This window comes from Geotrypetes seraphini, chromosome 9 (genome assembly GCF_902459505.1).
Source record: "Geotrypetes seraphini chromosome 9, aGeoSer1.1, whole genome shotgun sequence".
In the NCBI taxonomy this organism is placed as follows: Eukaryota; Metazoa; Chordata; class Amphibia; order Gymnophiona; family Dermophiidae; genus Geotrypetes; species Geotrypetes seraphini.
The window spans coordinates 19,763,152-19,787,825 of NC_047092.1; the positions used below are offsets into that span (position 1 = coordinate 19,763,152).

At 40.4% G+C, this 24,674-nt stretch overlaps 1 protein-coding gene across 2 annotated transcripts in view; it reads left to right on the top strand.

The window, feature by feature from the left end:
* TNPO3 (transportin 3) overlaps positions 1-24,674 on the top strand; it is a 223,501-nt gene that overhangs the window by 178,011 nt on the left and 20,816 nt on the right. Inside the window, exons 19-21 of one of the 2 annotated variants that reach the window (XM_033959585.1) lie at positions 1,297-1,453; positions 5,095-5,286; positions 18,791-18,903. In XM_033959585.1, coding sequence (XP_033815476.1) covers positions 1,297-1,453; positions 5,095-5,286; positions 18,791-18,903 — 462 coding nt within the window. The remainder of the gene's footprint in view (positions 1-1,296; positions 1,454-5,094; positions 5,287-18,790; positions 18,904-24,674) is intronic. The other variant, XM_033959586.1, reaches the window with a different exon arrangement.

The window sequence follows — 24,674 nt, forward strand, 5'->3', positions numbered from 1 at the left end:
AAACAAAAGGCCGTATGAAACAGCATAAACAAATTTGGGGAGAAAAACTTTTCCAGAGCCTCTCTCTGGTGCTGAGAAAGCAAAAAAGAAAGAGGACAGGTCTTTGAAGGGGTAAAAGTGGGTAGAAATAGAGCAAATGAAAGGGAAAATGGAGGCAGGGGGTAAAAGATAGAAGAAATAAGCTTAAAAACAGGAGATGGGATCAGTGATAATGAAGGAGTTGGGGCTAATGAGGATATGAAACAGAAGAAAGGGTAGGTGAGAGCTAGGGAGAGAGTAATAACAGTGAGTAGAAATGGAGGGCTTAAGAATGGTGAAGACAGATAGAGGATCACATGATTCCATGCTCAAGAACAGTGGCTAGATAATGGAACTCTCATGGCTATCCTCCCTTTCAGTATTTTTTACCCCCCACCCAATTAAATTACCAAGTTTCATTTCCTGCATGGGAAATCTGCAAGATCCTTATTGTATTGATTTGGAATGGAAACACACAGATCATCTTGACAAAATCAGCACACAGAGACCAAAGCAAAATTCCAGAGACAAAGATGGCAACTGCAGAACCCTTTCAGTTCCTCTTTTGGTTTGGCTTGGACCACAGAGATAAGAGGTAATCGCAGTAAGGAAACTGACCCTCAATGAAAAATAACTGTAAGCAATTATGGATAAATAGGAAGTTATACAAGATAAATTAGACATTTTGAGTCATGCTTTTGATGTGAGCCAGCAGCGCTTCAACGACTTGGAAGACAGAATACAAACTACAGAAACTTCTTGGGAACAGCTCAAGGCTCAGGTTGCTGTCTTGGAAGAGAAGATCGACAGTCTTGAAAACAGATTATAGAGGAACAATCGTAAGGTTGGTAGTCTTGCCTGAGCCAACTGCAAATAAAGATCTTTGTGGGGTTGGGGGGATGTTTCTTAGTAATCTGGAAAATGCAGTCTCTCCGGTTGCATATAGACCAATTTGGACTATTGTGTATAGAGCATATGCATTGACTGGTCTGTTTGTAGAAGAGAGTAAACCTATGCATCTGGACAGGTCTGTAAGCACTCAAGGAAAGAAAATTCAGTTAAGGCCTAATTTTTCCATATCTTTTTCCAGGGATGGAAGTACATAGGAAGCAGTGTCTTTTCCGAGAGCCTTAAACATTATTTTCCAGCTAGTGAATGAATAATGAAAGAAATGGCTTTGATAGTATTAATGACATTTGTTGAAAGCAACTTTGCATAATTGTCACTAGTTTCCCTGCTAGCTTTATATTGCATAAATTGTCTTTCATCCCTCAACAGGTTTATCCAGCGCAGCCCCATTGTGCTGTTGCGCAGTCAGGTGGTTATCCATATTCTACAGTGGGCTATCGCTTCCACCAGCCTGGACCACCGGGATGCTAACTGCAGTGTCATGAAATTCCTACGTGATCTTATACACACTGGAGTGGCCAATGATGTGAGTGAGAGAGAGAGATGACCAGTATAAGGGGTTGGTAGGGGCACTAGTAATAAAACAAGTTAGCTGCTAAGATTACCAAAGTTGGAGTAAGTTAAATGCTGCTAAGTTTCATTTGGGGGAGGAAGGATATCGCTGATAGTTTGTACGATAAGTAATGCCAGTGGTACTGACCTGAAGAAACAAGTAACACCATGTATTTTTTTCTGTAAACTACCAGGATTGGGTACGGCACACAAGTGGGTGCTGATGTTTCATGTTGCTGGGGTGAAACAAATGCCCAAAACTCGGTACTGAGTGTAAAGTTATGAGCATGCATGGTCCTTCCCTGTCACAGCAGCCTCTTCCATATCTGTTTTCTGCCGAGCAGATGGGAAAACAGATCTCTCCCTTATTGGAAAGGTTGTAAACATCTATGATTCAACATTTTTGTGGACTTTTTTCTGCTTCCTTACAGTGTAGAAGATCCAACACCCACTACAAAAGTTTAATTTGTCTAGGCTCTGACTGTAACCAGACTGATTGTAAGCATTGTTGACATTTCCACAAACCTGAAAAGACTGCCTGAATCATCTCCAGTCTTCCTTCCTTCCTTTCCCCATACCTCTTTAAATCTTCACCAGCGCGAGCATCTTCTCTGGCCTGCTGCTTGTGTTGGCGTTGGCTTTTCTTCTGTTGTCATGTCCTGGCCCCACGATCTAGAAGTGATTTCAGAGGGAGCCAGACTGGCACAAGCAGAAGGCTAGAGTAGTTGCTTGTGCTGGCAAAGAGGGAGCCCTTTGATCAGAGTGACGGAGTTTAACCACCACATCATACTGCTGTGCGCTACTGCCAACCAAGGCAGTTTCATCCCCAGCTCTTCTCTCTGGGGATTCCACCGCGTCGGGAGTGAACACTGAAGAAGACGTAGGTGAGCTCTTGCCTACGGAATCACATCTATGGTTGCCCCCATGCGATCAAACACCTGCAGGTACTGCCAGGCCGTCGGTGCTGGGACTGCTAACATGTCCCAAATCGCACTCCTGAGTTTCAGTTTTCTGGATTCTGGAAGAAACGCCCGGTTCAGACCCGTGCGGAACCAGATTCCCAGGTACTCCAAGTCCTGTGTTGGCTCAAGGTGACTCTTCTTCAGCTTGATCACCCATCCAAGATGTTACAGCAAATCGCCAAGTGGCCCTGCGCCGCAAGGGGTCTCTGATCAGCCAGTCGTCAAGGTACGGATGCATGAGCACACCCAGAGATCATCTATTTTTGCAGGATCATTCAGTTATACTTCAGACATGACAGAAGTTGTCATGTTATATTAACAAGCAGGAAAAGACAGGCTCTCAACACCTATGCTAGGAAGCAGCAAGAATATGGGATTTTATTGCCACTCAATTACAAATTCAATAGGCTAGGTAGAGGTTTTTCAACATTGCAAGTGAACAGGACAATAGATCTCTTCTCCAGCAGCAAAAATCCAAAACTTCCTCGGTGATGTTCAGTATGCCCATCCCTGGATCTACTGGCAAGAAATTATCACCATAGCTTGGGCTTTGACTCTCTTCTGCCCTTTATGTTCCCATACTTCTTTCAGCAAATACACTGTACAAGTTCCATAAGAGACCCAGTATGATTATTTTTCTGGTGCCCTACTGGCCTCATCAGAACTAGTTCCTTCTCAGAAGACTCTCAGATCTTTCTTCATGCCCGCTTCAAATATTTTTACCATCAGTCACATAGAATAAAGGCTCCCTTCTTCATCTAAACCTCAGATTTCTAGCTCTACGGCATTTTATGGTCAAAGACAAATATTTTCAATGCCGAAAAAATACTTGTACTTCTAGTTAAATGACCTGCACACAGACATGATTTGAGTAAAAAAAAAAAAAAGATAACTGTTTGTTTTTTGGGTTTTTTTAAAGTGTTAATAAGTATTCTAAACACTTGGGCGTTTGAGGTCTTTTTCCGGTTTCACTATGATATAAAACAAATATTGCTTAGCAATATAAACAGATATTATCATATCTACCCTAGATCTCCCATAAGAGCCATAGAAGACATATGTTGCTTCTCAGCAACAATGCCAAATAAAGGGTTAACACAGAATTGGTGTACTCAACACAACACAAATAGTGTTTCAGATTAAGAGTCTGCCTCAGTATATGTTAGATGTTTGGTGTATTTAGACTTTCATTCATAGATATTTTGATCATTTAAATTCATGGCTTGGATTTTGATGTTTCAGAAGTATTGAATTACTTTATTATTATTATTTGTATATTTCTATTCTGCAAGAACAGTTGACTCATGAAGCAAGCTCTCAAGCCAAAACATGATTCATGTTCAATCAGGTGCATCAATTCTCTGTTGATAAAGCAGAACATTGCTGGTTTCCATCAGCCCTGCTGTTGTCCTTTCGGTAGAGTATTTGTAGTGGACTTGCTTTCTTCTATGTGTTTTTTCGCCTTGCACATTTTTCTGTAAATAACAGTATGGATCAGGCATGCAGTTCCTCCTGTCTCCCTGACAGTTTCAGTTCTTCATGTGCTTTGGAAGTAATCAAGGTATCAAAGAAATAATTGTGTACAAAAATGGTTGTGGTTGCTCAGAACTTTACACTTGGCTTTGCAATCGGGGAAAGCAGTTCTTTTGCAGCAACATGTAATGTCATCTGCTTATGTACTTGATCAATCCTACTGTCTGTTATACCAAGAATACCGAAACATAAAATTAATTAAATGTTTAATTTATTAATTCCTTTAATTCAATTCATATCCTAAAAACTAACAAAATTTATTTCATCTACATTTAAAATCTACAATAACAAGTAATACAAAGTGCAGAGTGCTACTAATGGCAAAATCATAGGTTGGGAAAAGCTACAGGTACTATCTAAAGCTTTTAAATAGAGTCCATCAATCAATCTTCAAAGCTCTTAATGAGGTTAAGTATTGAAGCCATTCAGACCCAATAAAGCTCACTTAACTTGATGATGAATCAATTAAAGTCCCAATATCTCCTTGAGTTGTAATCCGTAGATTTGACCATGCCAGTTGTTCCTTATATTCATAATCCAACAAGAAATGCTTAATCAGTTCTCTCTTCTTAATCCTTATTGTTTTCCAGTTTTAGTTACTTATATTGTTCAATCAGCATAAGCCTCTACTGTCTACCAAAAGCAATTGTTATAGGCGAGAAGCATTGCTATCCATCCATAGGATGCCAGATGCTGAAAAATGTCTGTCTGCCAAGGGGGGTGGGGGGTGGGCATGGAATGGAAGTATAGTCACCAGATAAACCAGTATAGGTAGGAGAAGAGTATGATTAAGTGTGTGGTGTTGTGGAATGATTCAGATGGTGCTGCACAGTAATGTCAGGATGCATTGGCATAGAGGCTATCCACAAGGTGACTGTGGATGAAAGAATGACACCATGATGCACCAGTACAGTATAAGGAAACAGAAGGTGATGGTGGAACAAGTACTCTGTGGCAATGTATAAAAGGGAAACCTTCCATTGCCTCTAGACCTGCTGGTAGCATTTTACAAACATTGTAAGCAGAGTAGTCAGAAATGTATTTATATACAGTGACTGATAGTATTTAAAAGAAATAATAATCAAGTTCTTCTGTTGATATGGCCTACGACTCTCACCAGATCATGTACGATGTTCTTATGCAGCACGAAGAGAACTATGAAATGCGGAAAGATCTAATCCGGCAGGTGCTGAATCAGATGGGTCAGCAGCTGATAAGCCAACTGTTGCACACTTGCTGTTTTTGTCTGCCTCCATATACCCTACCAGATGTGGCTGAGGTCCTCTGGGAGATAATGACCTTTGACCGACCGGTAAGCTAGTCTATGGGTGTTCACAAACCACACACTGCTGATATCCAGTTAACTTGCATTTCCTATTAAGTTTAAATCATAGAAACATAGAAAAAAGCAACAGAAAAGGGCTATAGCCCACCAAGTCTACCCATTCCAAGTATCCCCTCCCCTGAATTTACTCCCTTAAAGATCCCACGTGAGTATCCCATTTTCTCTTAAAATCCGTCACGCTGCTGGCCTTTATCACCTTGCTTGGTTTGCTTGCTTCATTGATGTGATGTATGCTTCCCTATTGGGAATCCAAATTCAGTTACCTAAACTGATTCAGGCTCCCTAGGAGAGGAAATAATATCTGATGCAGAGATATCTGCTGGCAGAACTTGGGATGTGCATATTCTAAGTTCTCGGTCAAAAAGCAGGATGTAGTACTCGGAGCTGAGAAAAGACTTCAAAACATTTCAGAGCATGCACAGCAGTTGCATCTCTGCTTCCTTACAGAATGTGGTAGTCTTTCTGAGCTAGTCCCCTGTCAAGTCTAGGCATTCTACTTGGTTTGTGTAAATTGTCAATAAAAGATAAATCTCACAGAGTACATTACGGGGTTTCAAAGAGGGATTGGATAAATTCCTGAAGGATTCGGGGATTGAGGGGTAGAGATAGGACTATGAAAGGTTAATAGATAGAAAGGTATTCAGACAAAGGATCACTTTACAGGTCCAGTGTTCTCCCCAGAAATTTTTTCCAGCTGGGTGGCATGAAAAAGTAGCCGGGTGGGGCGGGGAAATTTGGTAGTGGAGAAAATTAAATGTATACTATTTTTATTAGTTAATTATTATTTTCCAATGCTCGATATGACTTCCTTTTTTAAGGTTTGACACTTGTGACAGAATATTTTTACTAAATCTAAGAAGTATCCAATTCTAGAAGTGAATAATTAGATATTCACCCTCTTTCAAATGGTATAGAGGTTTAAAAAAGGGAAATGCGTTAATGAAGTCATTAGGTTCAATCTAACTATTTATTTCTGCATGAATTTAAACAACTAAAAAAAAAAAAGATAAATATAGCTCATCCAGTCATACAAGAAATGGCTGTACAACACCTCTAATGTTTTGATCACTAGGTTCCTTCCTGAGGTCTCACTGAGGATATGAAATAGATGCTATCCCCACTTCCAGACCTCTTCCACATAATTTATGGAGAGGTGTTACTGAGCCTTGAAGGGCATCTGTGTGATTGATCTTTATCTGCTTCTTTTTTATTTTGCTATAGTGCAAAGTAAGAGCTAGGGCAAAACTGTATAGGTAAAGATGCAGGTAATAATTAGCAATGTATTAAAAATATTTTATTTTTATTTGCTTATAATGTCATTTGAAAGCTGCTTGATGATAATACAACTTTAATTTAATTCTTTATAATGTGTGTGTCTGTGTGTTGGGGGGGACAACACCTACGTCAACAGTAAAGTTAGAATAGGGTCATTAAATCCAGTGGTGTACCTAGTATATATGACAGCCAGTGCTAATCATTTTTTTAACAACCCCCTCCTCTATATAAAAAAATATATTTTTAGTAATAATCCATGAGTCACACAATAAGGGTGCATCTAGGAAAAGGCAGCATCTTAAACACTGCAGTGAGCACTAGAACACCAACACACGCATTGGAAAACTAAACAAAACAGATCCTACACAGTCAATTGATCCTGTAGTCAATGCTAACAGAAAGCCATGTCCTTTTCATACACACCCTCACCCAATATGGAATAATCACAAACTAAAAATAGAAATATGTAGAAACCAGACTCTTCATACAATACAACACCACAGAAACAGTGACACATGTCCCCTAATACTGTGCAAAATTTTTAAATTCATTTATTGGACCAAATGTTCCAGATCATATAAAAAGAAGTTTAGAAGAACCTATATCTTTAAAAGAAATAGAATCAGCATTGAAGTCTCTTAGAGTTGGATCCGCTCCGGGTGGTGATGGTTATACGGTTGAATTTTATAAATCATTTCAAAACATTATTTTACCATATCTATTAAAATTGTATCAATATCAAATGAATAATGGAAATATATCAGGTACTATGGCTGATTCATTAATTATTGTCTTACCAAAACCAAACAAAGATCCTACCTTGGTTTCAAATTACAGGCCTATTTCCTTATTAAATGTAGATGGTAAATTAATTTCTAAAGTACTAGCAATAAGATTGGCAAAAGCTCTTCCTTTCATTATTGATGTACATCAAACAGGATTTATTGCTAAAAGACACTCATCACATAACACCAGATTAGCATTTCACTCTTTAAATTTAGCAAAAAATATGAATGATCCAACTTTTATGCTATCTTTGGATGCAGAAAAAGCATTTGATAGAGTAGAATGGAAATTTATGTATCAATCTCTAGAATGGTTTGGAATAGGACCCGGTTTTATTAAAATGATTCAGACATTGTATAGCTCTCCTGGTGCAAGATTATATATAAATAACAATTTATCAGATAAATTTAATTTGCAAAGGGGAGTTAGACAAGGATGTCCTTTGTCTCCCTTACTTTTTGATATTGTTCTAGAACCCTTGTTAATTGCAATTAATCAAACTAAGGAGATAAGGGGAATCCCATTTTCTTACTGGGAATATAAACTTTCTGCATATGCAGATGATATCTTATTATATTTGAGAGAACCGGGGATTACTATTCCAAATTTACTTAATCTTCTAGAGGAATTTGGAAAATTCTCTGGATATAAAATTAATTGGAGTAAATCAGAAATTCTTCCAATTAATGTTCACTGCACCAAAGGATTATTTGATTCATATTCATTTATTTGGAAAGAGGAAGGATTAAAATATTTAGGAATTATGATCAAAAATACAATTGATGATACAGTCAAAGAAAATGAAAAACTTTTATTGAAAAAAATTACAGAAATGTGTGAACAATGGAATCCTTTACATCTTTCATGGTGGGGAAGAATTCAAACAATTAAAATGATGATATTGCCTGTGGTTTGTTATCAAATGAGTATGATACCAATATTTTTTCAGGGGTCCTTTTATAAAAAATTAAACAATATTATTACAAAATTTGTTTGGTTTGGGAAAAGACCCAGAATTGCTTTAGTATCTTTACAAAGACCAATTATGGAGGGAGGGGTAAATTTTCCAAATTTTTATAGGTACCATCAAGCCTATATTCTAAGACAGGGTATGTATTGGATCCTCCCAGATCTCATGGAGAATGTACCAGATTGGCTATATTTAGAATGGCGGCTCCTGTTCCCATTACATTTAGATCATTTAATTAGTATAACAATGCCTAGAAGATACAAAGAAAACAGAATATTATTAGACACTTGGAAAACATTAAGATATATAAATAACCTATCACCTGATCCAATTTGTAAATCACTAAATCAATCTATTTGGGTAAACTCCAGGATCAAAATTGGCGGATTTAAGATCGTCTGGAAACAATGGATAAGTGCAGGTATACGAACATTAAATGATGTCATTTCAGAAGGTTCACTGCTTAGTTTTTCACAATTGCAAAATAAATTTGGCTTAAATAAATCACAATATTTTAAATGGATGCAATTGAAGCAGGCCATTCAGGTAGGGTTCCCTGAATGGAAAAATCTTAATACTCAATATAGTCTGCAGATTTTATGTTTCCAGGCGGATTTCTTGGGTCACCAAGCCGCAAAATGGTACAAATTGATATATGGATTTTTAAATAAAAAAAAGAAAACTGGTCTTAGGGATATTTGGAGTATTGAGATTGGACAGACAATTTCTGCGTCTCAATGGCCACGATTTTGGTCCTGGAGATTAAGATCTACAAAGTCAGCATCTATGAGTCAAACATGGATGTTTTTATTACATAGAGTGTTATGGACCCCTACGCGCTTGCAAAAGATAGATAATACTAGATCCAATAGATGCTGGCATTGTAAATTAGAAATAGGGACGTTAGATCATCTAATTTTTTTTTGTCCCTGTGTAAATGCCTTTTGGAATATGATTTGGCCCCAAATTAACAAATTACTAGAAAATCATGTAGGACTCTCATATGACACTGTATTATTTGGAACTGCAATGAGAACTCAGAGTCCGATCTCAGTAAACAATAATAAACTACTATTAATATTGACAGGAGTCGCCATGCAACAAATAACTCAGAATTGGAAAGACTATACCAAATTAAATTATACGTTCTGGTGGAACTCTGTCTGTCATATATACAAAATGGAAAAAGTAATAGCATTACAACACGGGAACATTCATAATTTCAATAAAATTTGGCAAACATTGACTAATTATTCTAATGATTAGATTTCTTAGCACAATTATAATACTTATATAGAAAAGGGGTGGGATATGTATAATTTTTAGAATCATTAATTGGAAAAAGGGGAGGGATGTATAACTTTTGATTATATATAATATATACTGTTTATAAATTAAGTTGTATTAATGATAGATACAATGATATATAGTAATTAATTATATCACTTGAATTTCAAATATTGTAAAAATTGAAAAATTCAATAAATAAAATTAAAAAAAAAAAAAAATACTGTGCAAAATATAAAGACAGTAGATGTAAATTTGAAAAAAAACTTCTACATAACAGTCACCACTTTACAAATTAACAAATAGAAATAAAACAAATAATGAGAAATATGAAAATACCATTTTATTGGACTAATCCATTTTTCAATTAGCTTTCAGAGGCCAAATCTTTCTTCAAGACAGTACAGTATACAGCTGTTATGGTATCCTGTCCTGATCTGAGGAAAGGGGTTTAGTCCCCCCCAAAATTGCCTTATTTCCATTTCCTATTGATAAATTTTAATCAATACAGTTACAATACTACTTGATTCTACGTAAAGCAAAAAAAATATTTTTTTTTCTACCTTTTGTCGTTTCTGCTTTAGTCATCTTCTCTTCACTCTCTTCTTTCTATTCAGCATTTGTCCTCGCTCCCTTCCATGCAACATCTGTCCTCTCTCTTTGCCCCTTCCACCCAGCCTCTACCCTCTCTCTACCCTTCCATCTACTGTCCACCCTATCTCTGCCCTTGCATCCACTGTCCACCCTTTCTGCCTTTTCCATCCAGTGTCTGCCCTCTCTCTCTGTTCCATATGGTATCTTCCCTCTTTCTATGTCTCTTCAGTATCCTGTGCCCTTTCTCTCCTTTGTACATGATTTATTTCAGCTTCAACCCCTCTCCATTTTTTGTCTCCACCCCTCCCCTATGCTCTGGCATCTCTCTCTTCTCCTTTCCTTCCTTGCCACTCCACCCCATGGTCTGACATCTCTATCTCCTTCTCTTCTCTTTCCCCCCCCCTCTCTCCAGTATCTGCCTCTCTCTTTCTCTCCGTCTTACTTCTGTGAGGAGATCATGTTGATCTTGAACACTGAATAATTCTTCCATATTCCCCATATCACTGTACTGTAGTCTAGTCCAGCAGACTGCTTTGGCACTATTACATGGGTAATAGTAAATTCATTATGCATCAGCTTTCCACACAGAATGCCACAAGTCTCTATTTCTTGTGCTGTGTTTACATCTGCCAGCAGCAGAAACTTGTGAGACAGATCCCTTGGCAATCTACACTTCGGAGCCCTTTGACCATCTGGTTCTGTATGGCTGCAGGCTTTAAAGCTCTGTTTACTGGAGGAGACTGTCCAGCATACATAGTTGCATCACTCTTAAGGATCTGATCAGACAAGGTGGTATTTTTAGGCAAGGAAAAACAGGACATGTTCTCCTCAATCTGCTCAGATGCCCTTTAATGTTCGTCTGATCTCGGGCTAAATCTTGCCTCCTGAGCTATCTTCAGAGGAGAGCGGAGTGAGAGCCATATCGGCAGTGAGATCCGTTTTGGACCGCATGTTGTGCAGGGCTGGACTAAGGCAAGTTGTAAGCTTCCTTCCATCGCTGACCTATCTTCCATAAGTCAGCAACGGAGGGAAGCTTACAACTCGCTGCTCTTGCTTGCTTCGGGCCTTCCTCGTTGCCGAGTCCTGCCTTTACGGAAACAGAAAGTAGGCAGGACCCGGCAGCGAGGAAAGCCCGAAGCAAGCAAGAGCAAGTTGTAAGCTGACCTGTCTCCTATAGCGAACCCATGCTCCGGGGCGTGTGCATGCCGACTTCCCTTCTCTTCCCCCCTCGGGACGTGACTTCCGGTTTCGGAGGGAAGCGGCATGCACGTTAGAGCCCCGGAGCATGGGTTCAAGTTGCTTGCTGGCGTTAAAAACAAACAAAAGTCAGGCTCCTGCGATTCAGGCTGTGCCGAGTCAGCCCGGTAAATCTCCAAGCCGGTGAGAAGGTTTTTTAAAAAAAAAATGTTGAGCAGAAGGCGGCAGCAGCAGCAGGATTGAGATCGAGATTACAGCCGGGCGCTCATCTAAATTAGCTGGGCGGAGCGCCCGGCTGAAAGGCCCTGGGGAGAACACTGAGGTCATGGACCTGATGGGCCGCCGCGGGAGCGGGCTGCTGGGGGCGATGGACCTCTGGTCTGACCCAGCGGAGGCAACTTCTTATGTTCTTAAATGATGACAGATAAAGACCCGAAAGGTCAATGCAGTCTACCCATTGGTTATACCCATTAAAAATACATGATTAAATTAACTTCTCTCTTCATTGATATTTCTGGGTCATAGACTGTAAAGTCCACCTGGTATTGTCCTAGGTTCCAAATGCCGAGGTTGCCGTCCAAGCTCTCTCCAGCCTATCCAACCATCCTGTTTGCAGGATATCTACCATAAAGTCTGGCCAGTATCATCCTCATGTTCCAAGTTAGTGGAGATCCCATTGATGCTTTCCCCAGCCCATCCTACACCAAATTACCACATATTCCTTTTCCATGTTATTTAGAAACATAGGAACATAAAAACTGACGGCAGAAAAGGGCCAAGGCCCATCTAGTCTGCCCATACCAATGTCACACCCCCTAACTCCCTCCGTGAAGAGATCCCACGTGCCAATCCCATTTTTTCTTAAAATCTGACACGCTGCTGGCCTCAATTACCTCCAGTGGAAGACTATTCCAGCGATCAACCACTCTTTCGGTGAAGAAATATTTTCTGGTGTCACCATTGTTGCCTTTGAGCCAGTGTTTTCTTAAATGAAACAGTATATATTGTTTGAGTCTGTCTGTTAATTTTATTATGTAGGTTTTGCTGTGACCCACACAGAATTGTTGGATGCAGTGTGCTATATATTTTTAAATAACTAAATGTATCTTAAGGGGAGCTACGGTTTATGTAGCATATGACGACAGTATAGGAGTGTATATGTTTATTGGATGCTTGGCAGTTGTAAACTGATGAATGGAATCCTGATATCAACACTTATAAAGCCTTTTGTGAAAGCAGGGGCTTTTTTTTTTTTTTTTTGCATTTGAAAGAGGCTTTGTTTAGGGGTGGGAAGGATTGCGCTTACACATTGTGTGTAAAGCACACAATTACATTTATTCCTCTGTAAGTAAATTAATTTTGTAATTTGGAAAAATTGCTTCACACTTCCCTAGCCTTGAAAAGGAAATTCAGATATGTTTCCCACAGGCTTACTTTGACTCCTGACATGTACCCAAGTTCTAAATTTCTGCTGTACCTGTTTGAACAATTGGCAGATTATGTTTTCTTTAGTTATCCTTAATATGTTATGTGTCATATCAGATGGTTGTCTTGCTTAATGTTTGTGTCATAATCTTAGTCTTAGAAATTGAGTTATTCAGCTGGCTAAGTAATCAAGAAAATGCTGATTCAAATACAACAAACCATATCTTTCTATCATTTCATTTGCCAAAGATGTTCCATTTCAATTAACAATATAATTAAACAAATAAATAGAACTCAACTGACATTGTTGCCTTGTTTCTTAAGTGAGACTTGGTACCTTTTCTTAGATTGTGACATTTCTTTTCCAACTAGCAGAAACTTTGGTCATCAAAGAAAAGGGAACGTGTTAATAGCTATAGCATCCCTCTAGACCAGCACAGACAAATAGGCTATTCACGCCTACCAGCAGATGGAAACAGAGAGCTACTGTCTTCTGAGTAACATATAAATGGATTGTGCAGTCCCCCTGGATTCATTCTATTCTCAGTCTCCAGCAGATGGCACAGGCAGTAAGTTTGTGCATTGCAAGTTTGGAGGTTAGGCCTAAAAGTGTCTTTTTCTCTATCCTCCCTCCAGACCGGCACAGACTGATGGGTTTACGCTCCTCTGGGAGACTGAGAGCACACTGAGATCTTACAGTACAAATGGGCTGTGCAGTCCCTCATAGAAATCAGTCTGTTCTCAATCTCCAGCAGGTGGGGTTGGTAAGCCTGTGTAGTCTTTGGGGGTTTTGTTTTGTTTTTTAGACCGTCAGGGTCTGTTGGAAAGGTTAGGCAATGGCCTTTTTATCTGCCCCTTTTTCCTTGAACTGAGCTGGGATCCCGCAGGGGGCCATTACCACCTCAGGGGTGTCACACTTGGGCAGTCTAGTCTCCTCCATTTCCCCCGCTTCTCCACTTTTTTCTCGAAAGGAGCCTCAACTGTATGCTGTGCCAGTTTTGAGTGCCTGTGGAGTGTGCTCCATTTAATTTAAAGTCTCATTTAAAAAAATAAAAAGACCCGAGGCAGTGCTTTTTCTTTTTGTGCTGGTTTGCAGGGATTGTGTTCATTCATATTTTTTCGCCCATTCAGCTGCAGTTTTCATTCAGCCTGCCTTGCAGTTCACAACAGGGCCGCCATCAGGGCAGTACTACCAGTCCTGCATTCAGGGGCCCGGAGGTGACAGGGGGCCTAGGCTCCCCCAGGGTCCTAGGCAGTGTTCCCTCTAAGGCAGCGGTCTCAAACACGCGGCCCGCGTGTGGCTCTCCAGGTTTTATTTGTGGCCCGCGGTCTGGAGGCGATCGTTCTCTTCCTTTTGGAGCAGCAGCCGGCTCGTTCGTTCAAAGCCGCGGGTGGCGGCTCGTCGCGCCATCCACTTCTGCATCGGAAGCCTCTCTGACGTCACACCATCAGAGAGGCTTCAGACGCAGGCGCGGATCTCGCAAGGAGCCGCCACCCGCGGCTTTGAACGAATGAACCGGCCAGACACGCTGCTGCTCCAGTGACGTACCAAGGGGGAGGCGGTCAACTGTTCTCCTTAGCGTGCGGCTTGTCTAGAGCAGTGGTGCCCAACCTGCTTCCCTTCCCTTCTCACTGCTGCCATCTGGGATCAGACCGGCACCGTGTCTTTGATCTCCCTGCTTCTCTTCCCTGCTGGGCCGACCAACTCTCGCGGCGGCCCGACGTCAATTCTGACGTCGAGAGGACATTCTGGCTAGCCAATCGCTGCCTGGCTGCCCGGAACGTCCTTTCCGACGTTAGAATTGACGTCGGGCGGCGAGAGTTGATCGGCCCAGTTCAGAAGAGAAGCAGGGAGATTTCGGCCTGTTCCCGATTGCGGCAGCGGCAGCAGCCTATTCCGCGGCGGTGGTGGCATGGGGGAGGCAGGAAGGAAGAAAGAAAGAAGGTGTGTGTGTGGGGGGGGGGGACAGGGAGCCAGAAAAAAAAGCAAAAAATGGGGCAAGAAGGAAGGAAGAAAGAAAGAAAGAAGGGGGGGACAGGGAACCAGAAACAAAGCAAAAAAATGGGGCACAGAATCAGAGAAAGACAGACATAGAGAAAGAAAGAAAAAGTTGGGGGAGGGAATGAGGTCTGGAGGAGAGGAAGCATACAGGAGGCTGAAAGAAGGGAAGAAATATTGGATGCACAGTAAGAAGAATAAAGTACAGCCAGATGAAATTACCAAACAAAGGTAGGAAAATGATTTTATTTTCAATTTAGTGATCAAAATGTGTCTGAATTTATATATGCTGTCTATATTTTGCACTATGGTCCCCTTTTGCTAAATCGCAATAGTGTTTTTTTAGTGCAGGGAGCCTATGAGCGTCGAGAGCAGCGCTGGGCATTTAGCGTAATTCCCTGTGCTAAAAACTGCTATTGTGGTTTAATAAAAAGTATGGGGGGTATATTTGTCTATTTTTGTATGGTTGTTACTGAGGTGACAATGCATAGAGTCATCTGCCTTGACCTCTTTGAAAAAACCCAGAATAGGAATGATAATTAACATTTTCTCAGCGTATAGTGTGCTTTGTGTTTTTTAATTTTATTTTTGGTAGATCATTTTGACTTGGTCATTTTAAAGTAGCTCGCAAGCCCAAAAAGTTTGGGCATCTCTGAGCTAGAGCATTGAAACTGTGTATTTCTATTTTATCCCCCCTTTTACAAAACTGTGGAGCGTTTTTTAGCGCCAGCCGTGGTGGTAGCAGCTCTGATGCTCAGAATTCTAAGCGGCTGCATGTTTTATGGGAGGCCAATGTTTTCTTGGACAATGTTTTGTCCCTTGGTGGGGACCTGCAGGACCCTCAAGAGGGGTGGTAGATGTTGCGGGTGACTGCTGCCTGAGCCGCCCGCAGGGGAGGATTCATCTGTGGTGTGCATTTTTCACTGGGAAGAGCTCCAAGCGCTTATTCTTCAGGTGTCCTCTGTCTTGCATTTTGAGGACACCAAACCAGGTTCCATTAGTGGCGGATCCTCCTCTTAAGAGGATCAGACGGCTTCCCATTCTTTTCCCATGCAACAGGATCTCCAGAATATAGTGCATGTTCAGTGGAAGACTTCAGACACCCCTTTTTGGCTGATGCGATCCATGTCACGGCTTTATCCTATTCCTGAGTCTGATAAGGGTTCTGTTCAGTCACTGGTTGTGGATGCTGTGATTTTGGCCATTGCCAAAAGGCATACCGTTCTGGTGGAGAGGGGTTCAGTCCCGAGGGACCCCCCAGGACCGAAGGATGGAGTCTAATCTTAAGCAGAGTTTTGATGATGTAGCTCTGGCGGCTCAGGCAGCAATTTGTGGTGGCCAGGGCCAGTTTCTACTGGGCCAAGCATGTGTTGGATAGGGAGTCTAATTACTGGTTGCTGGTAGATCAGGAGGTGGTTAAAATTGAACTGGGCTCCTCTTATCTTTCACACGTCTTGTATGACTTGTTGCATGTTTTGGCTAAATCTATGGCCTTGGGGGTGGCTACTAGATGTACCTTATGCCTCCAAATCCAAGCTCAGTAAGTTTCCATTTATGGATTCTTTTCTCTTTGGGGATGAATTGGACAAACTGGTTCAGAGTTTGGCGGACTCCAGGGTGCCCCAGTTTCCAGAGGACAAACTTCACCCATCAGCAAAAGGGGTTCTAGATTGAGGTTGTATTCAGAAGTTTTGCCGGTGTTGTCCTTGGGGGTTAGCGCCCAAGAAAAGGATCTGAGTATCATCGTAGACAATACGATGAAACCTTCCGCCCAATGTGCAGTATCGGCCAAAAAAGCAAATAGGATGCTATGAATTATTAAAAAAGGGATGGTTAACAAGACTAAGAATGCTATAATGCCCCTGTATTGCTCCATGGTGCGACCTCATCTGGAGTATTGTGTTCATTTCTAGTCTCCTTATCTCAAGAAAGATATAGTGATGCTAGAAAAGGTTCAAAGAAGAGCAGCCAAGATGAAAAGGGGATGGAATTCCTCTCGAATGCTCGGGCAATGAGGAGGCCGATGTCGAGGCACTCATCAAAATCAGAGTGGAGTGCTTTTTGGGTCTCCTCGAGGTCGGCAGGAGATGGATCACTTCTGAAGTGACCTGAGGACCCGAAGGGATGGGGGAAGGCTTCTAAGCCGGCTTACCCACTACATGCGACACCGAAGATGGGTCTGCCGATGTCAAGAGTTGCGACGCCGATTTAGATGGAGCCGCCAAGATCGATGTCGAATCTCCCTCCATGCCGAAAAGCAGTTTCTCCTGGATGAGATGGTTCTTAAGGGTTCGCTTATGCAGAGACGAACAAAGGGAACAAGTCTCTGGACAGTGCTCATGTCCCAAACACTAGAGGCACCAGCGATGTGGGTCAGTGAGAGAAATGGGCCAAGCACAGCGTCTACACTTTTTAAAACCCATCTGAGGCCCGGACATTGATGGAAACACGGCCTCAGCTAAATCAAACCTGGAGGCCAAGGTGGATGAACAGGCCCTGCCAGGTCGAAACCGTGAAAGGGAAAAAACTAAAATTTATTTTTTTTTTACTTAAACAGCAAAAGAAAGATAAAAGAAAACTGACTAAAAAGTCAGAAATCCATGTGAGCGGGAAGGCAGCGATATGAAAACATTTCAACAGCCGTTGAAACGCGACTTCTTAGCTCTACGTAAACTAAGAAACTGAGGGACCGTGTGCCCTACGTCAGGTGGGAAGGCACATGAGCAGTTCGGGCTATCACGAACTTTCTAAACACTTAAAGTGGCAATGCACTTTTAAAGTGGTCTGAACAGGGGCTCCGTCGGTGATGTCACCCATTCGTGAGAATATCTGCTTGCTGTCCCTAGATAACACCTGTTATGGTAAGTAACTGCTTTCTGGAGTATTGTGTTCAATTCTGGTCTCCTTATTTCAAAAAAGATATAATGGCGCTAGAAAAGGTTCAAAGAAGAGCGGCCAAGATGATAAAGGGGATGGAACTCCTTTCGTATGAGAAAAGACTAAAACGGTTAGGGCTCTTCAGCTTGGAAAAGAGACGGCTGAGGGGAGATATGATTGAAGTCTACAAAATCCTGAGTATAGTGGAATGAGTACAAGTGGATTGATTTTTCACTCCGTCAAAAATTACAAAGACTAGGAGACATTCTATGAAGTTAACAGGGAAATACTTTTAAAACCAATAGGAAGAAATATTTTTTCATTCAGAGAATAGTTAAGCTCTGGAACGTATTGTAGGAGGTTGTGGTAAGAGTGGATAGCGTAGCTGGTTTTAAGAAAGGTTTGGACAAGTTCCTGGAGGAAAAGTCCATAGTCTGTTATTGAGAAAAACATGGAGGAAGCCACTGCTTGCCCTGTATCGGTAGCAAGGAATGTTGCTACTCTTTTGCCAGGTACTAGTGACCTGGATAGGCTACTGGGCTTGATAGACCATTGGTCTGACCCAGTAAGAACATAAGAATAGCCTTATTGGGTCAGACCAATGGTCCATCGAGCCCAGTGGCCCATTCTTACCCAGCCTGCTAAGTTGTCTACAACATCGCTGTTTCCAGTTGTCATCCATAAGGTTCCCTAGTATATGATACTTGTTTGGACCCCTGAGGAAAGAGTGTTTCTTCGAAACACAGACCATGTCATGTCCAGGTTCACCAACCTTCTTGGATACAAACTGTTTCATGTTCACATTTATGTTTGTTTATTAAAGACTTGGCATCTTGTACACCATTCCTGCAGTTTTTTCTTTTGTTCCTTGTTCGATATATCACTGCAGTTCTGTTTGATTTTCTGTTTGTGTTTGCCTTCGGTAGGAGTGCATAACCCATTTGTGTCTGCTGGTCTGGAGGCACTAAAAAAGAAAATTAGCAGATAAGACCTAATTTCTCCTTTTGCTTCTTGATATAACTCTAAATAATCTGTGCCACTCTTGTGTTCCCTCCCTGCAGACATTTTGTCGATGGCTAGAGAATTCACTGAAAGGTTTACCAAAAGAGACATCCAGTGGAGCAGTAACAGTGACACACAAACAACTTACAGACTTTCATAAGCAGGTTACCAGGTGAGGGCTAGTCACCACATTCAATAAATGTCGTCTTATGTCTGTAATGTGACCAGCAATCTCTAGCCATGCCATCTTTGGATAAGTCAGGCTATTTACTAACTGAGTTGAGACTTTAAAACCAACTTTTAATTTTTTAAATTTATATTTATTGAGCTTATTAATGAACATTTTTTTTTTTATAAGTCAAGCCTTTAACTTTCATTAAAGAGAGAGCATGCTATCATTTTAATATGTATTAAAAACCCACGTTAAAGCCTTAACACAACTTTTTATGCTATTGCATGAAGTGAACAGGATTTTATATGAAGGAAATGTAGAACTTTAACTATATTTCCATCTATCGCTGGCTTTTACAAAGCTGCAGTAGAAGTTTCTATCGCGGGCCAGCGAGATAAATGCTCTGACACTTATCAGAATTCCATGAGCTTCAGAGCATTTATCTCGCTGGCCCGCGATAGAAACTTCTACTGCAGCTTTGTAAAAGGAGCCCTATGTTAACTACTGAACATTAATATGTATTAAAATAAGGGATCGTGCAACTCAGTCTCTAAAGCTAACACTAATGTTTTTTGTTAGCATGCATTTAAATTTGCTACTGATAAGCTTCAGAATTAAAACATTAGCCCCATTTAGGAATCAGATTTCTCTGTCTCCGTCTCCCTCTTTCTCAACCCCGATGCTAGCTCTCTGCCTTTAACTCTCTGAGACTTGGGGCAAGTCCTTTTCTCTGAAAACAGTGTTAGTTACAGGACAATTTTTTGAGATTCTAGGAAAATGTGAAGACTTCTCTGAGCATGCTTAGGAGTTCCCATAGGTTTTGTTATTTCTCACCAATTCCAACATACATTTTTACCTTCATCCATTCTAATTTTTCACTATTTGCCACCTCAAAGTGAGCTTCAGTACATTTTTTCTTCTCTTTTGCCCTCTTTTATCAAGTCAAATAGCGTAGGCTGTACGGTAATGGGCTTTGGTGCATTTGCTTCATGGTACTTGCTACCATGGCTTGATAAAAGAAGCCTTTTATTTAGATAGCATGTGTTTTAGCTTTCTTTCTCTCGATGTACTATGAAAGCTTGCTTGGTTCACGGCCTTTATAGACCTTCAGTTGGTCTCATTTATGCCTTTCAATAGAAAAACCCATCTTCAACATGCATTATGATGAGTCGTCGTCAAGTTCTCTTTCCCTACCCTTCGCCCTGCCCACCCACTTTTGTCCCTATTTCGCCCGTTCCCCCGCACACGCATATTTATTGTATCTGTATTCGCTGACTGTAACATATCGCTGATTGACCTGCCCTTCTCTTTTGTAAACCGTATTCGCTGATTCTTTGTTGTATCTGTATTCACTGTTTGTAACTATTCGCTGATTGTCCAGCCCTTCTTTATTGTAAACCACCTCGAACTACTACGGCTTTGGCGGTATATAAGAAATAAAATAATAATAATAATAAAATACAATACAATAAATAACAAAATAAAACTGGTTCCTGTTTATTCATTGTTTAACCTCTTCCAGACCAAGGGGAGGGGCCTTAGGCACCTGAGTCGCAGGCCTTAGGCACCTGCCTCTGTATCCAGAATACTGAGGGAGGAGCCTAAGGCTCTGACTGGCTTGACTAATCAATGCAAACTTGATAGCGCATCGATCGCTGCTCGAGAATCAGCCAACAGCGATCCAGTTGTTATCTAATCCGAACCACCTCAACCAGACAAAGGAGAACCCACACTCCATTCACATACCCCCCAATCAGAGAAGTCAAACGGAAAAAACAGTATAATGGCCTCCTGGCCACACAAGCGGCGAGACTGGACCGCCAACTCTCTACTTTGCTGATAACGACCCCTGACTACAGAACATTTAGAAAAGAAATAAAAACCATACTATTTAAAAAATCCCTGATACCCAACAATCGAAACCAACCTAATGCCTCCCCACTCTCTAAAACAACCTAACGCCACAAGAACCACCTCATCTCTATGAACCAAGTTGACTACTCTCTAACTATTCTATAATTCCTCTGGAAATGGCCAGATAGATCCTTTTTGTAATCCGCCTTGAACCGCAAGGTAACGGCGGAATAGAAATCACTAATGTAATGTAATGTAATCTTTAGTGCATCTGGCCCATAGAGAGTATAACCACAAAACAGGTTAGACACATTAGCAATTATATCAGTAGAGACTGCACAAGTTTCAAAAATGGAGAAAAAAGACCTCAGATATTTTGATCCAAGTCCCAACTTCATGAGACCGAATATATATATATTTTTATAAAGGAGCTTCTCCAGTCATTGGCCAAAAACCCTCCAATTTTAAGTATACCACTCTATTGCAGTCTTCAAAAAAATTTCAAAAATATGTCTTTAAGCACAGTTTTCATAGATACAATCCCATATCATTCATAATTTACAACCATAACAGTTGGGGAAAAAAAAAGCAAAGTCCAGCTGTATGCTTTATCTCGCATTCACAAAAAAGACCAACATTGGCTGTGTTTTGCCTCCAGCTTTATCAAGGACTTCAACATTAATTCTCCATCAGCAGTCTTTGCCCAACAAAAAAAATCTTCACCCTCACTAAGGGATTGCATCAAATGACTCAAAACACAGAATGAATTACTTTACACTAAGTTTCACCATAACAGGGTGGTAGTATTGGATAGCTATCAGATGTTTCTACCTAAAGCTGCAATGGACTTCACTTTAATTAGCTGATCGTCTTCCCAAACGTTTTCCCAAGGTTATATGTTAACAAAGATAAATAAGCCCTTTGCAGTTTTGGATTACATGAGTCAGCTTTTACTTGGAGCAAATTGAGAAGTCCCCAAAATCACAAAGAATAGAATATTCACCACTTACCTCTAGCGATGATATTTGTGCATTTGACATTCCAGTTACAGACATCTAATATGCTTAATACTGATGTTTGCACATGCAACTCTTCTGTAAAATCTGTTCAGAACATTTATTCAGCTGCCAGGCACACTTGTCTGTCACATGTTTCCATTCTGATTGATGTGCATTTTTTTTGCATGCACATTTCCATACAGTTTGAAACAAAAAACTCAGAATGTGCCGGAAGTTCATATGAATTTAGACTTGTGTACTATTTCTTGATTTACTGTATGAAGGACAATAGCGTATAAGACCCCTTGTACGGGTATTAATGCCGAAACATGCCCCTTGTGGGGTCATAATTTCCACCTAATCTAAGCTGGGACATTTGTCAGCAGCACCAAAATTGGTGGACTCTAAAATTGATTTCTTCATCTGATTTCCTTCCCACATGTAGTAGTTTTAGTGTAAAAATAGTGCTTCAGCTCAGCCACTTACATAATAGGTAAAAATGTGAAAACTCCTCATAAGATTGTGCAAGGATGGAATTGTATGTGGAATGTGCTGCCAACGCCTCCTCCATTTTCTATGCTGTCCAGTGCCACCAGGAGGCACCTAGTCTCTGTAGCAGATTTACCAGCTCTCTTGAAAGACAGGTGTGTCAGCTTACTGCTTTTTCAACACGTCCCGGCTTGTACCCTCAAAACAAACTTATGATTCTACTATTGAAGCTCACCTGGCAGGTGGATTAGCTTCATTCAGAGTCTTTTCTTTCTCCTTGCCTCAGAAAACAGGAGTTGTCTATAAACTTTCTACAATTCATAGGCTTTTTTAAAAATCTTTTCTGACAACTTGCTTATCCACTCTTACCTCTGCTGAGAGAATATTCAAGCACCTTTCTGACTTCATGTGTAACTTTCTTTAAATTAGCCCCCCTCATCTTCTAACTCGTTTTACTCTTATCCATCTTTCTTAAACCTATGCTATCTCTTAATTTTTTATTGAGTATTGTGTTGATATTGTAATGCCCTAAAATACCACCAACTTCAATGCAGTCGTATATTCTTATCTTTCGGATCTTCAGACCACAATTCGTGTAGCATAACAACCTCATGTGGTTTAATTCCTCATCGATCCTGATACCAACTGAAACATTTTCACATTTTTTTCCTTTATATATACTGTATTTTTTTGCTCCATAAGACGCACTTTTTCCACCCCCAAAAAGGGGGTGGAAATATGGTTAAAGGCAAGTAACTGAAGATTTTACTTAGCTTTCTATTCAGTCATCCCCCCCCCACCGACGCGTTTCCTTCTTCAGGGTCGGGGAAACAACATGTTGTACTGTTACTAGCACTTCAATAACTGATGGCAACGGCAGTTATCGAAGGTCTAATAGTACAACTTGTTGTTTCCCCGACCCTGAAGAAGGAAACGCGTTGGTGGGGGGATGACTGAATAGAAAGTTAAGTAAAATCTTCACAGTTACTTGCCTTGAACCATATTATTTATAAATGAAGAAAAAATTAGAAAACTATACTATATACCTGTTTAAAGACACACACACACAAACACACACAAACACACACACACACATACATATATATACACACACACATATACACACACACATATACACACACACACATACACACACACACATACACACACACACATATACACACACACACATATACACACACACACATATACACACACACACATATACACATACACACACATATACACACACATATACACACACACACATATACACATACACACACATATACACACACACACACACACACACATACACATATAAACAAAAGGAAAAAAAGTTGTGAAAATGTTTCAAGATCGATGAGGAATTAAACCACATGATGTTATGCTACACGAGTTGTGGTCTGAAGATCCGAAAGATAAGCATAAATGACTGCATTGAAGTTGATGGTATTTTAAATTCTTTGGAATTTACTATACAATGTAAAACAGTTTCAGTTTATGATGGCACAAATACAAATTAACAAAGAGACATTGTAATGCAGCATACGATGCAGTTGTATTGCTGTTTGACTATTTTAACTGCTATAGTTGTCTATTGCCTTTGTTTGACTTGCTGTACACCAGTGGTCTCAAACTCAAACCCTTTGCAGGGCCACATTTTGGATTTGTAGGTCCTTGTAGGGCCTCAGAAAAAAATAGTTAATGTCTTATTAAAGAAATTTTTGCATGAGGTAAAACTCTTTATAGTTTATAAATCTTTCCTTTTGGTTAAGTCTTAATAATAATATTGTCATTTATAGCTAAAGACACATATGATCAAGAAACTGTTTTATTTTACTTTTGTGATTATGATAAACATACCGAAGGCCTCAAAATAGTACCTGGCGGGCCTCATGTGGTCCCCGAGCCGCGAGTTCGAGACCACTGCTGTACACCATCATGAGTGAATTTCTTCAAAAAGGCAGTAAATAAAGCCTAATAAACTAATGTGGATATTTTTTGTACATCTGGTGGAGGTAACCCATTCTGCCTTGATTTGCACTGGTTCTTCCTCCTCATCCCTAGGTTTTAATAATTAAATTCAAGAATCATGATCATCCCAGCACCACCCCTCCTACAACAATCTGTAAAATGTATAATTAGGCATAATACTTTTGAATACATTTCATTTTGTTTTGCGAATGGGTAATGAGGGCAATTTCCAAATAACTTACCCAGGTAAACGGGCTGTTTGTTTACCCTCCCTGCAGGTAAAAGAATGTTATATCTTTTGAGTTTGTGTGGCTATCAAAATTTGTTTTGCTTTGGTGATAGTAACTTTTTGCCACCCTCAGAAGCTGCAAAATCTTGCCTAATGGTTAATCCCATTTTGATTTACTCCAGGGAATGCCTGGTTGCTGACACAGGCAATTACTAGCTCTCTTT